We start from the raw sequence: 13364 nt of genomic DNA on the forward strand, positions 1-13364 counted from the left end.
GGGGTCGCCAGAGTCCCTGAGGCCACAAAGTGAGTGTGTGCACTAGGGGCCACGCAGCCTCCAGCAGGAGCCGGCCCACCTCTGGCAGCTCCTCTGCCCCCTCCCTGTGCAGCCAAGCAGGCCGAGGCCAGCCCCTTGTCCACAGTGCACATCTTCCCTACAGGCACTGCAAGCTGCTTCCGCGGGCTATGTGCACGTGACATGGCCTGTGTGCTTTTCCCCATCCTGGGTACCCAGAGATATCTGTTGTTATCACCACCGTCATCCCCGGGGCGACCCCGGCTTCCCGAGTAAGCGGGCCCTGCCAACAGCAGCAGGCCTCCTGCCTCCCACATCCAGGAAGCTCTGCCCGCTCAATGTGGCCCATGGCCACTGGTGCCATGTCCCACTGCCCGTTCTTCCTGATTTTTAAAGAGACAGAATCTTGCCTACTTATGGTTCCTCTACTTTGTCCTCCTGAAATGGCCTCTTGGGTCACAGGGAGGGTCCCACATAGAGAGCTTTCTGCTTTCCCAGAATGCATTTCCTCCTCCCAGCTCTAGTCTGGATTGTGCAGACCTTTCTGGAACTGGCCTCTGGGACCCAGTGAATCCGCCAGCTGACCCTCCCCGCTCGGTGACAACTAAAGATTGGGGTGGGGACGCCATCAACGCCTGTGCGCAAATCACTGACAAAAGTTTCCAACCTCAGGGAGGCTCTTCCACAGGAAGCCGCCTTCGAAGGTGCCGTGGAGTCCAATCACACAAAGGACAACACCTTAGCCCACATTAGTCCACCTGCATAAACCATTTCAGATAAAAGTAGAAACTCAGGGTTTCCTGTGAAAGAACCACTCACTGCCGTCATCCTCCAAGCTCTGTGGCCACCTGCAAACAGGATGGACTCGGGGCGACTATGAGCCTTGCTGGGGGCCCTGCTCCAAACAAGGCCTCCCACGGCAGGGAAGCCCTGAGACCTTCCTGGTCAGGCTCCTCTCTCGAAGCACAAGCTCCATCAAATCCTGCTCAGTCAGAAAGGCTCCGAGACGAAGATGGAGATGGACGTCACCCAAGGACGAGACTAACTCCATTTGGGGAGGATTCTAAGCTCCAGAGAAGCCACAAGGTACACCAGCATAATCCCTGCCCTTGACCCATCAATGGATCCATCTGAAGCACTGGGTCTGGTCTCGTTTGCACAAGGGCTCCTATGGCTGATCCCAGGGAAGCAATAACCCCAAAGCTTCCCGGTGAAGTCAGAAGGCCCTACGTTTGGATGAACCCCTTTTCAATTCTCAAAAAGAAATGAGGAAACACGGCCAAAAACTTGGAACATTCTGGAACTAGAATTCTGCTGCCCACTCGGGTGGGAGGCTGCTAACTGCAGGGGGCCTTGGTTCCCTAACTCTGCTGGTATTGCTGGGCCTGCTTTCTCACACCACAAGTCCCTGGTCCTCCTCTGACCTTACCCACCCTTGTAGGCCTTTGTCACTATCCCCCTCCACAGAGCTGCTTAGAACTTGGGTTGGACTTTTTAAAGATAGACTCTATTAAATTTTCCTCTACTTTTTATCCTGGGCTTTCAAAGGCCCTGCCGGCAGAGGATAAGTTCACTCAGGTTTGAGTAAGCTGGCTCAATATGGTCCAGGCCGTGGGATGCCAAAGAAGCCTTTCCCCCAGACCCTTCTTCTCCCCAGCCATCAGCTTTGCCTCTCAAAACCATTCCCGTGATTTGGTTTTCTAGCTACCTGGTTACATACGTGCTGGTTCCCCCAATAGAATGGAAGCTCTTCAGGGGCAGAGAGAGCTCTCTCTGTTTCTGACTCCCCAGCACTGAGCCCTGTGCCTGGCACAGAACAGGAGCTTGAGAAATGCTTGTTGATTTGCCACCTCTGCCCTTTGCTCTCATTCAGGATGCCGGCGCTGGGATCTCTGGCTAATGTGCTCTCTTAGGAGGGAAGGCGCTCCCCATCACTGGCACTTTCAGCTGGATTGATTAACAACACATGGGGGAAGCCGTAAGGGACCACATCTGCCTGGACAGCTCTGAGATTCTACAATTCTGAACTTCAAGAACAGCCTTTGAGACTTGGGAAAGGGCAAAGCTGGGCAGGAGAGGGAAAGCAGCAGCTGATACAGGTGTCTCTGTAATGTGTGGATGGCATGAGACCCAAGAGGGACTTTTATCATAGTAAGACCTGGAATTAATCATCTGGAGTGAAGGTTTTAGGAGCTAGGCGGGATAAGAGAGGACAGTAGAAAACAAGAGTCCCGTACCTTTGATGAACGAGCAGATCTGAGACCGAATGGGGCCCTTCTCCATGTTCTGGACAACAGCGTTGGCTATTCGGGTGAGGTGGCCCATGTTTCCCCTCCTCATCCCGCCTTCGGCCCTACAAACAAAATCATCAGAGCCAGGGGTCAGCTTGCCCACCTCTGACAAAGTAATATAAGTAACAGCTGTTGTCTCTGCAGCCACTTTTGAGTGGCAGAGCCCATGGCCTGCTCTAGCTCACGGGAATGAGAAGACCAAGGGTCAGGGAGGTATCGGACAGGGACTGAGCTGGCGGGCCCTTTCCCTTTTGCTCCATTTACTGCCCAGCTCCTTAGGGTTCTCCCTCAGGGGGATCAAGGAGCCATTTTCTCATTGATCTGTATCGCCCCACTTTGCCCTGCCAAAGTTGTCTTGGAGAGCTGCTCCAGGCACGGTCTTGACGTTAGAGGCCTTCAGAGTTCCCTGACAACAGACAAGACATTTCCCTCCTGAATAAAATCTCGCCACTTGACCTTCAGGGTCTTTCCCCAGTCTGGTGTCAGGCCTGCCTCTCAGAGCCCTCCACCCAGCCTTCCCTCGTCCTCTCTCCCTCCTCCAAGGAACATCTATCGACTGATCTATGTGTGGTGAATCCTGCCAGGAGACTCTGGCTCTTGGAGGGCAAGGAGAAAGAGGCTCATTTGTGACTCTGTAATTCAGTACTTCATCTGGGGCTGGACACACGACCCTATTTTCCCAGTATCTGCTGACCTAAGTGGAATCACCCCAAATGAGTATGACCGTCCCATCTCTGTAGGCTGAGAGTACTTGGGCCTCTTAGGACCCTTAGCAGCTACATCCTGGTGGGTGTACAGTGCTGTGTCCTTTACCAGACAGCAAGCACCATGAAGTCAGGGCCTGTGCCTCTCTGTAGGGCCCTCCCTAGGGCCCTACAAAAATCTTGTTGGATGAAAATTTAGGTCAAGGGGAAGTCCTAAAACCATTCCCAGATCAGGGAAGAATTTCAGGATTTAATTCAGAGCATTAAAGAGATAAGCAGCGGAAGGCAAGAATCAATGTCACCAGGCCCTGCAGACACAGGACCTAAGATTTCAAGATTTTACTTTTTCTGAGCGGCTCTATGAAAGAGGAAGCCCGCAGCAGGGTGGAGCCGCGGCTACAGAACTGGGCCGAGGGTCCTTGTCTGGCCTCAGACACTCACTGTGGCCTGAGCAATTTTCACTTAACCTCTGCCTCAGAGTCCTTCCCTCCCTCTTAGGCTTCTCGTGCTAACGGGAAGGACCCACAACACTCCTAGGTATAAAGAGAAAAACAAAGTCCACAGCCCAAGATAGATGGTGGCTGTGTCTTCTGGCTGGAGCCTTCTGATGGAGTACTACTGCCCGGAGGCAGGCGGCCCGAGTGGGTGACGGCGCCCCATACAGTGCCAGTCTATCACAGGCAGCCCTGCAACAAGGCCTTTGCCACTTTCTAAGTGACCAAGGCAGACAGACCGTCCCTCTGGGAGAGAGCTGCTCACTTATTCCCACCAGCAGAGCAGACCCCTGCTTTCCTGGTGACCTTTCTTGTGGCCATTTCTGCAGCTCGGAAAAGAATCATATAGAAGCTCAAGTGCCAAAGGCAAATGAAAATTAGAGAGAGCAAAGGTGGCTCCAGCTGCAGAGTGAGTAGGCACCTGGAAGGAGCTGCAGTGAAGGAAATGAGAGTGGAGGGGTCCTGGCCCTTCCTCAGGCCTGACCTCTCAAGGGCAGGGGATCCAGAGACCCTGTTCAAAACTGGGCAAATGGAACTAAGACTCTCCCTGCCATTTCTTTTCTACTTTAATTAGTGAATCAATGAGGCGTGAGGGGGCTCTCCTCTTCCCAGACTATACTCTTTCCAGAACCCCAGATTTAACCAAGGAGATTTCTGCAAGACCACAGGGCTCCCTTCTGTGGCAGATGCTACTGGCTGAGCTTGGCCTGTGCTCAAAGTCTGCCTTCCTGATATTGGGTTGGTGATGAGTGATCACCCCCGATTCTTCATAGTATATAAAGACTGGGACAAGGCAAAGGGACCACCTGGAGACTGCAGGAAGACACCGATGCATCCATTAGGGAAATCATCGAAGGCACTGTTCAAAATGCACTCGATGACTGTTTTTCATCTAAGGCCAGGAACAGTCTGAGCATGTCTGCTTCATCGAGAAATCACAGAGCCACCCGGAGCTCCAATCAAGCGCCCCAAAGTCCAGACCAGCCCTCCTCCACGCTCCCCACTCCTGGTCCTCAGCTTGGGTCCTTCTAGCCACCACCAGCCCTTCATGATTGTCCCGTCCCGCCTTTATAAGGCATCCCAATCAGACACTAGCCTCTCCAGGGCAGGCCCAAGTCTCCTGCTGGACTCCCTCGGGGAGAGGAGGCCTCTGTTTCATGGACATAATTCACAGGTAACCCCTCTCTCGCTCCCACCCTGGTCCTTACTGGATTCTGTCATTGGCTTCCCAGGCATCCAGGATCCTCTGCACCAAGTGGCACTTCTGGAACAGCTGGAGGAGAAGACAGAACATCCCCTTAGATCCCAAGGCAGCCTGAAACGCCTCCTTGTTCACTGCTCAGCCCCTCTCAGGATCTGCTTGTCTCTGAGGGCGGCACCCACAATTTGAGAAGTCAGAAGTGCAGCTGTGGCCCTAGAGAAGGCTTCCCGACCCTTACCTTACTTCAGAATCTTTAGGACAGAATCCCCTGGGGTTTCTAATCTGATGCAAGGCCAGAGTTCAATGTACAATTTAACTCTTGCCCAAGTGCGTAGTCAGGTTATGTTGGGCTGGAATGGCCTCCGTCCCCACTCTGTACCAAGCCCATGAGAGGAAGACCAACCCTCCCCCAGCCCCTCACAGCAGGGCACCTATTCAGTGTGCATGAAATAAAGGCAAGGGCCCCAGGGTCTCTGCAGCCTCTCTCCTAAAGGAGGTAGAGAGCTGAGAAGGCTGTTGACTTGAGGCAGAGGCTTTCCCATAATCCCCACAACCCCCTGGAGGTTCTAAAGGCCCACTGCCTTGGCCCTATCTGGGTCTTGCCTCTGACGTGGCTGTCTCCCCGTCCCCCGGCACCTCAAGAGGCCCTGCCAGCCGGACGTACGTGGGTCACCATCACGTTTTCACAGATGATTTCTGTAGACTCGGTTTTTTCCAAGTTTTCATTGCCACTGTTTATGTCCTCTCGGCAATCAGAGTCACTGGTTGATGATCCTCCTTCCCGGCCAGAGTGGGACAGAATGGCTGCTATGCATAGCTCCACTTGGAAGTGCAGGAAGTTATTCCAGGTAAACTTAAAAAACAAGTCCTAGGACAAAAGGAGACCCAGAGCAGCCTCTCAGACTTCTCTATGGCTGCCAGTGTGGGGAACCACCCACTTGGGCCTGCTGTGTTTGCCAGAGCTTCATCTGAAGCCCCCCAAGGGCTCAAGGGGAAACCACGCTTCAGCCCTTTCTCCTGGGTAGGCCTCAAACAGGGCTCAGCACAAGGGCCCTTGCTGACTCTACCCTTGCTTCCATAGGACCCATTCCATGAAATGTCTTCTGAACCCTAAGGTGAGCAGGTCTCAGGCACCCACGGGGCGCTGGGGCAGGTCCGTCCTAACCTCCCTATGGCTGATGACCTCAGCCCACCAACTTTTTCTCCTCCTGTCCTCATAGAGAATGTGCTACTTCTTAGCAGACATCATGGCACTTATTACAGATTAGTTCCTCTGTCCCATTTCCTCAGATAGGCTGTGTCTTGAGTGTAGCAAGCATGTCACCGACAGTAACACCATGGGTCCTGCTAAGCAGAACACAGCTGAGACCTTGGGCATCAGGAAGGCCTGTGAGCAGCAAAAGCCAGCCCCAACGTGAGCAACCTTTATTCCTAGGGAACATTCAGAGACGCCCCCGATATATTCTTAACAACTGCAGCTGGGGAATGGCTCAGCCAACCATGGCACATGAATGAAATAGAATGTTTTTGGACCATAAGACATAAAGACATGGTTTCAGAGAAATCTGGGAAGACGTTTAAGGACTGATGCAGAATACGGTGATCAGAAGCAGGAGGATGATTTATACTATAACATTTTCACTGTAAAAATGAACAATTTTGAACACCTCAAGGAAGGTGGAGGCAACGTGGTTAATTGGCAGGAATACAGCAGATTCCTGTCCATCCACCAAAGAAATCTTAAAAATACACCAGGCCAAATTCTGATGGGGAAATTCACAAAAAATGCACAGCGAGTCATTTTTCCAGCCCAAATTATCCTCCAGAGACATGGAGAGAACCACCAAGAGTCACAGGAAGGAATGCAGATGTTAGGACAGCGTACTGCAGAGGGCACGGGACGCAGGCTTACAACCAAGAAGAACTTGCTCAGCAAATTGAGTCTAATGCCACAGGGGAATAACGGAATTTCCATTATTCCAAGAATTCCTGATGAAAAGAGCAGAATTGATGTTTTATCTCCCCCCGAGTAGAATGCAAGCTCACTGAGAGCAGGACCTGTCTCACTTTCAGCATCAAGCACAGTTCCTGACACAGTAATTAATACATGCAAAGAGATTTTTTGATTAAAATTGTAAAAAAAGAAAAAGAAAAGACCAGAGAAACTCTCCAGTTCAACATGAGAGTAAAAAAACACAAATGAATCATCATAAGAGACAAATCAAGAGCAAACTGCTCACGGTCTAATATGGAAAGCAGATGTACAGCTGATCCATGTAAAGGATTTACAAAAATACTTCTAGCTCTTTTTCAGGTGTCAAAGAACGAGAAGCTGAGGGGTGCCCATTGACTAGAGAATGGCTGAGTAAATGATGGCCTATAGATGTGATGGAAGACTATTGTGCGCCAGGAAATGATGAAAGGACTGTTTTCAGACAACCTGGGAAGGCTTGTGTTAACTAATTCAGAGTGAAGTAAACAAAACTGGGAGAATAATCTACATAATGACTATATTGTACAGACAAAAACTCTGAAAGAATTAGGAACTCTGTTCAGCATGAATTCCAGAGAATTAATGATGAAACATGCTACCTACTTCCTGACAGAGAGGTGAGAGATAATGGAGTCAAGAACCTCAGCCTCTCTCTGTCTCTGTCTCTCTGTCTCTCTCTCTCTCTCGCACACACATATACACACACACACACACACACACACACACACACTCACACACACACACACACACACACACACTTTTCCTTTTAGATAGGAGCAATGTGGAAATTTGTACATGTTTATAAGAGGGCTTTGTTTTTCTTTCATTCTATGGGGATAGAGGTGAGGTTGGAAGGAGAGCGGGTGTATTTATACGGATAAACATTTAGCTTTAGTTTTTGGTTTTTTAATTAAGAATTGAGACTTCCAATCATGATTCCAGAAGATCAGTAATGAAGTATACATACTTCCTGACAGAGACTTGATGGACTAATTTGCAGAGTGAGATGCACATTTTTGAAAATGGCCAATTCAGAAATTTATTTTTCCTGACTGGCATAAAAGTTGTAGGTTTTTTCTTTTCTTTAGCCCCTTCCCCAATGGGGAGTTAAATAGAAATAGGCAGTTTAACTATTTAAACTTCCCAGTTTAAATAGTTAAAAGGAACAAAAAGAATGAAGGAAAAATGATGTCTTAACTGAAAAAAATTTTAAAGCCCATAGAAAGCACATAGGTAGAAAACTGGCTCCGACACTTAACACTTCCTAGTTGTGTGACCCTGGGCAAGTCACTTAACCCTAGCCTTAGGGAAAAAAAAAAAGAAAATTAGAAGGAGCCAGGGGCAGGGAAGGAAGAAACTTCTAGAAGTCGGTAAGACACTTGGAAACGGGAAGGAGTGATGGAAGGGTGACCACCTGGGGTCAACTGTATGGGAAGAGACCTATTTCTCTGGTCCACCTCAGGTACACATCACCCACTAATGTTCCACTTCCATATTCACAATCCTGCAATTTCCTTCTCTATCATAATCTATTATCACTCCATCTTTTTCTGTGCCTTATAATTCCTAACCCTGTTCTTCATCCCCACAGTGAGAACCCCATTTCACCCATGCTTCTATTCTTATCTACTGCCCCTGCACTAACCACACTTTCTTCCCTATTTTGACCCTTTGGTAAGCCAATTCAACTCTATACTGCCCTTCAATCTTGAATCTCTTGTCTCAAAGTCGATCAGACCTTGACAAAACCTAGTCCTGGATAACTGCCCTTGTTCTTCTTTGCTCCTATTCACGTGCTGCTGAATGGAGCTAGAGGAACTTACTAAACTGCCACTAGTACATCAAATCTCTGGGCTCACTCTCAATTTATGTTAACAAATTTCAACTGGACTCTCACTATAGAAAGGCCAGCATTCTGTTCCTTCTCATCAAGTGGCTAAGCCATTCTCCACAGGGGTTCTTCCAAAGCCTTCTCCAGGTCCCAACCTCATCCTCTAAGATGAACATCTGGTCATATTTCCCCCCCAACTGAGCCTCCCTAAAGCTCTCTCTTCTACCCTTCTTATCTCCTATCATTCAGTTATCTCCTCCTTTACCCAACTTAGATGAAGAGGTGGTCCTTGTTCTTGCCAAGGTCAATTTTCCCACACGCACCTTGGACCTATCTCCTGCCAAATTCTCTGGCAGACTGCCCCTACTTGTCCTTTCTTATCTTCAGTCTTTCCCAATCTACTGGTTCCTGTCCTACTGACCATGGAGACGCCAGACCATGCCTCCCTCGGCCTTAAAAAATCCTCGGCTGATCTTATCTGCCCTTCCGGCCATGGCCTCACACCTCTCCTCCTCTTCTTCGTGGCTAACTCCCTGGAAAGTCGTGAGCCCCTCATCCTCATAATTACTGGTGGAGTGTAGCTACTGAGAGTGAAGGCCGTCTGCCAGGAATTCAGGCTCTAGGACATGTAAGAACTGAACTTCAGAAAGAACTCTGGCCATGCTTGGTTCTACCACTGCCCACAGCTCAGAGGCCCAGGAAGAGCCCATGGGTAAAGCTGTTTGCAAATCTTAAGAGCACTAAGAGAGTTAGCCTAGGGGACTATCTATGGAAGGACCAGGAAACTCCTCCCAAATACTCCTCCTTCATTCAAGGAGAAGTGGAAAGGACTCTCATTCCGGGACTGGTTCCTTGTTCAATTGCTCATCCCAATGCAATTAATCTCTGAAATTCAGCTCCATAATGTGCCTTAGTGCCTGAATTCTGAGCAGACAACCTTCATTCTCAGTATCTACAACGCACTGGTAACTTTGGAGATGAGCTCAAAAGACATGGCCCCAAATGGAGCCCCAGAAAAGTTCTTACATGTATAATGGAGAACACATATGGGGGACGGGGGTGTATGGGACGCTTGGTAAGGAAAGAGCTTTGGGAGCCTGAAAGTGCCAATGTGGCTAACCCACACAGGTGCCAACCTGGGAGAAAACCTCTAGAGAACTATTCTGAGGCTCCATTTGGGACCATGTCTTTAAAAAAAATCAATTAAGGCATAGATGGCACAAAGTCTTAGAGACCCTAACCCATTAGATGAGATCACTGGGTTCCAAAAAGACCCTAGAATAAGATTCCTTAATCTGATGTTCAAGAACTTTTTTAAAAATATACTTTGAGAACTGCATTTCAATATAATTGCTTTCTCTTTCAATTCTGTGAATTTTAATTTATGGTTTTAAAAATCTTAACTCTTAGAAAGAGTCCTCAGGCTCTACCTGACTGCCTGAGAGGTCTAGGACACAAAAGTTTATGAACTCTTGTCCAGAAGGGTGAGCCAAATCAGAGAAGATGAAATTCAATAAATGTATAGCATCAAGACAAGTTAAATAATAAAATTCTTTTAGGAGAGAAAATGCTAAATTTTCATATGATAAGTACCTCGATGAAAATGAAAAACTTAAAAGAACTCTGATCAATATAATAACCAGCTATGATCCCAAATGATGGATGATGAAGGCTGTGTCCCACCTTTCGACAGAGAGCAGATGGACTCGAAGTGCAGAACGCAACACTTATTTTTGAATATGGCCACTACAGGAATCTGTTTTGTTGAATTGTGTGTATTTGTTTATAAGGATTTTGCTGTTTTGCAGACTCTTTGCGGAAAGAAGGTAGGAGAGAGAGAAAAAACCAAAGGCTTGTTAATTAAAAAAAAAAATCCAAAAAAAGAAAAAAGCTTGGATGTTGTACAGTATGATATGGTAGACAAGAAAACTAGTAGTATCTTCAGCTATATCACCAGAAGCTGCCACCTAAAAGAGGGAGGAGGATGTAAGGTCCTTGAGAGCAAAGACTGTTTTGCTGAAACCTCCAATACCCAAGCATAGAGCTCTGCACACAGCAGGTACTTAACAAATGCTTGACTGGACTCGACTTGGCTCAAGCTGACTGGGGGAAGTAGGAAAGGCCACTATGCTCTGTGCTGGTCAGTCCCTAGCTGGTCAGATTGGAAGAAAAACAATGAGTGTCTGAAGTATGTCCAGAGGATGATGACCAGGATGAAGTGACTAAAAACAAAGTCACGGGAGGAAACATGAAAACTGTCCTCACTTATCCTAAGGAGGGTAGAGTGAGAAAAGGATTAGCATTGCCTTCCTTGAGTCCAACACAAAGAGTGGGGAGTAGAAGAGCAAGACCCCTGAAGGTGAGGACCATCCCCAGCTGGGCTCGAGCAGGAGTGACGGGGGGTGTCGGGGATTCCACTTACAAGAAGCAGGTTCATGGTGTTGAGTCGACACAACTCGCGGTTAATACTGGGTGTGTTGGTGTGCAGCAAGGCAGCAATCAGCCGCGCCCCGTGAAGTCGAGCGTTTCCCAGGGGCTCCTCTAGGACACCGATGGTGGTCAGAATGGACATTTTCTGGGGAACAGGAAATACAAGGTCTCTGAGAAGGGCCACACCTCCTTTACCTCTCTCCCCCCAACAGCACCCACCCACCTTGGAAGAAACAGAGGTCAGGCCAGACACATTAGCACTTCCGTACCAGCATCTGGAGGATTATGACTTATTCCCATTTTTGGGCTGCCAGGAGAGGGGAGGGGAAAGAGCATTTATTAAGCACTGACTTTGTCCCAGGCACTATGCTAAGTGCTTTACAAATATTATCTTATTCAATCCTCAAAATCACTCCAGGATTCAAATGCTGCTATTGTTCCCATTTTACAGTTAAGAAAACCGAGGTAGAAGAGGTTAAGTGATGTGCTCCTCCGTGGTCACGAGCCCCATCCTGACCAGCGCTCTACCCACCCTGCCGCCTGGCTGCCTCTCCCTTAGCTCTAGCAAGAGGACGTGTCCATCGCGGAGCAGTCAGCGGTCGGTAAAGATTGGGCCCTACTCAGAACCCAAACTATTACGTTTAACACAGGCAGGGTGTTTGAAAACACCGCTACCTTAAAGGAATGAAAACTGTTATCTATTTAAAATGAGTTCAGGCAGGATTCCTGAGTTTCTCTACTTTAATTAAAACACCAATCTTTCCATTTCAGTCCCAGAAGAGACTTCTCCTCCAGGGCACTTCCTTTCAGGAACTCAGGGATGAAATTCAGCACCGAGTCATCTCTAAACATTAGGCTCCCCAGCCTCGCACTCTCTGTCTTGTCTGAATTCCTACACTTACTGAGGGGTCTTTGCCTACGGAGGCTCTTTGCCTCCAGGGTCCAATCCCTGAGGTCCTTCTCCCCCACAGAAGGGTCATTGATATTAGTCCCAGAACAGTGTTGCGGAAACAGTAGGCACTCAGTGCCCAGGATGGGGGTATGCTCATGGTTTAGGAGGATGGGGGGCCAGTCCCAAGCGGCTGAACGAAACTTACCTTTGGAGGGTTGAGAAGAAGCTGATGAAAGTCTTTTAGCCATGGTTCAATGCCATGCAATATGCTGCTATTAACAGTGTAAGACCTTTCAAGTCCCTGAGAGAATGAGTCCATCAGGCCCTCCACCCTGCAGATTTTAGGAGACAGAAAAAAGCCAATCATGCCACTCAGTGAACATCCATAGCTTCCTTTGGTCAGTCTCAAAGATGCCTCAATAATATCTCCTCTTCTTAAAAGACACAGTCATGTTAAACACAATTCTGGGCAATTCCCGGTCTTCCCTGCTGAGGGAGCTAGGCTTCCATCAAAGGCCTGCAGGGGCACTTTTTGGGGTGAGAGTGAAAAGGAAGGTTGACAGAGTCTCAGCCTCTGCTCATTTCCCTGACAGGGAGAGCCAGGGGACACAGGGAAGCCTGCTACCACTCTCTTTCCAAGAAGCCTTTACTTGGCTCCTTCCCCCAGTCCTCCCCTAGAGGTTTGGCACTGAACTTTCCCTAGTCCCAAAGCGAATCCACTCTTTAAACAGTGAAATCGCTATCCTCAGTAGCTCTTCTTAGCTCATCTGTCAAAGCTTTAAGGTCAAATCCAGACCCCTCCTGGCCAGCAGAGGGCATACAACTGGAGCAGATGGAAGCTCATCTTTATCCCAAGTTCCTGTCACTCCTGGCTGTCCCTCCCTTCTACGTGTAAAGCTCCCTCTTATCAGGTATGCTTCTCTTCAGGCCCATGCCAGCTTGTAGGTGTCGGCTTGTAGTTTCACATTCTGGCTCCCAGAACCTCTGTTCTCTACACTCCCTGACCTCCAGGCCTCAAGCACGTACCTGCCGGACCTGTGCTCTCTACCAGGCCCCACTTCCTGTTAGTCAGCTGCCCCATAAGCGCTCTACAAGGCCTAATGGTAATAGGCTCCAAGGCAGGAGAGTCACAAACGCACTGGCCATGATGAAGATTCTTTTTTAAAAAAAATTCCATTTTACTTTATTTCTAGGTTCAAATTTTCTCCCTTCTCACTCATTGAGAGGCCCAGAAAAATAAAACCATTTACACTTTTGTAGTCATCCAAAACATATCCACATCAGCCATCTTTGTGGGGAGAAAAAACCAAGAAACATAAAATGGAAAAAAAAAAAAAAAAGACTGTTTCAATGTACATAGAATTTATCAGTTTCTCTGGAGGTAGGAACCATTTTTTACTATGTGGAACTGTTGTGGATCACTGTACTGATCAGGATAGCTAAGTCTTTCATAGTCAATCACCATTACAATATTACTATGTACAGTGTTCTCTTGGTTCTACTCACTTCA

At 48.3% G+C, this 13364-nt stretch overlaps 1 protein-coding gene across 11 annotated transcripts in view; it reads right to left on the reverse strand.

The window, feature by feature from the left end:
* The window catches only part of PPP6R2 (protein phosphatase 6 regulatory subunit 2), a 124120-nt gene that overhangs the window by 12484 nt on the left and 98272 nt on the right, over window positions 1–13364 (reverse strand). For all 11 annotated transcript variants that reach the window (XM_074271978.1, XM_074271977.1, XM_074271976.1 and 8 more), the window contains 5 exons: window positions 12060–12186; window positions 10955–11107; window positions 5373–5576; window positions 4716–4780; window positions 2256–2371 (listed from right to left, as the gene is read on the reverse strand). In XM_074271978.1, coding sequence (XP_074128079.1) covers window positions 2256–2371; window positions 4716–4780; window positions 5373–5576; window positions 10955–11107; window positions 12060–12186 — 665 coding nt within the window. The remainder of the gene's footprint in view (window positions 1–2255; window positions 2372–4715; window positions 4781–5372; window positions 5577–10954; window positions 11108–12059; window positions 12187–13364) is intronic.

This window comes from Sminthopsis crassicaudata, chromosome 5, assembly GCF_048593235.1.
Source record: "Sminthopsis crassicaudata isolate SCR6 chromosome 5, ASM4859323v1, whole genome shotgun sequence".
Classification (NCBI taxonomy): Eukaryota; Metazoa; Chordata; class Mammalia; order Dasyuromorphia; family Dasyuridae; genus Sminthopsis; species Sminthopsis crassicaudata.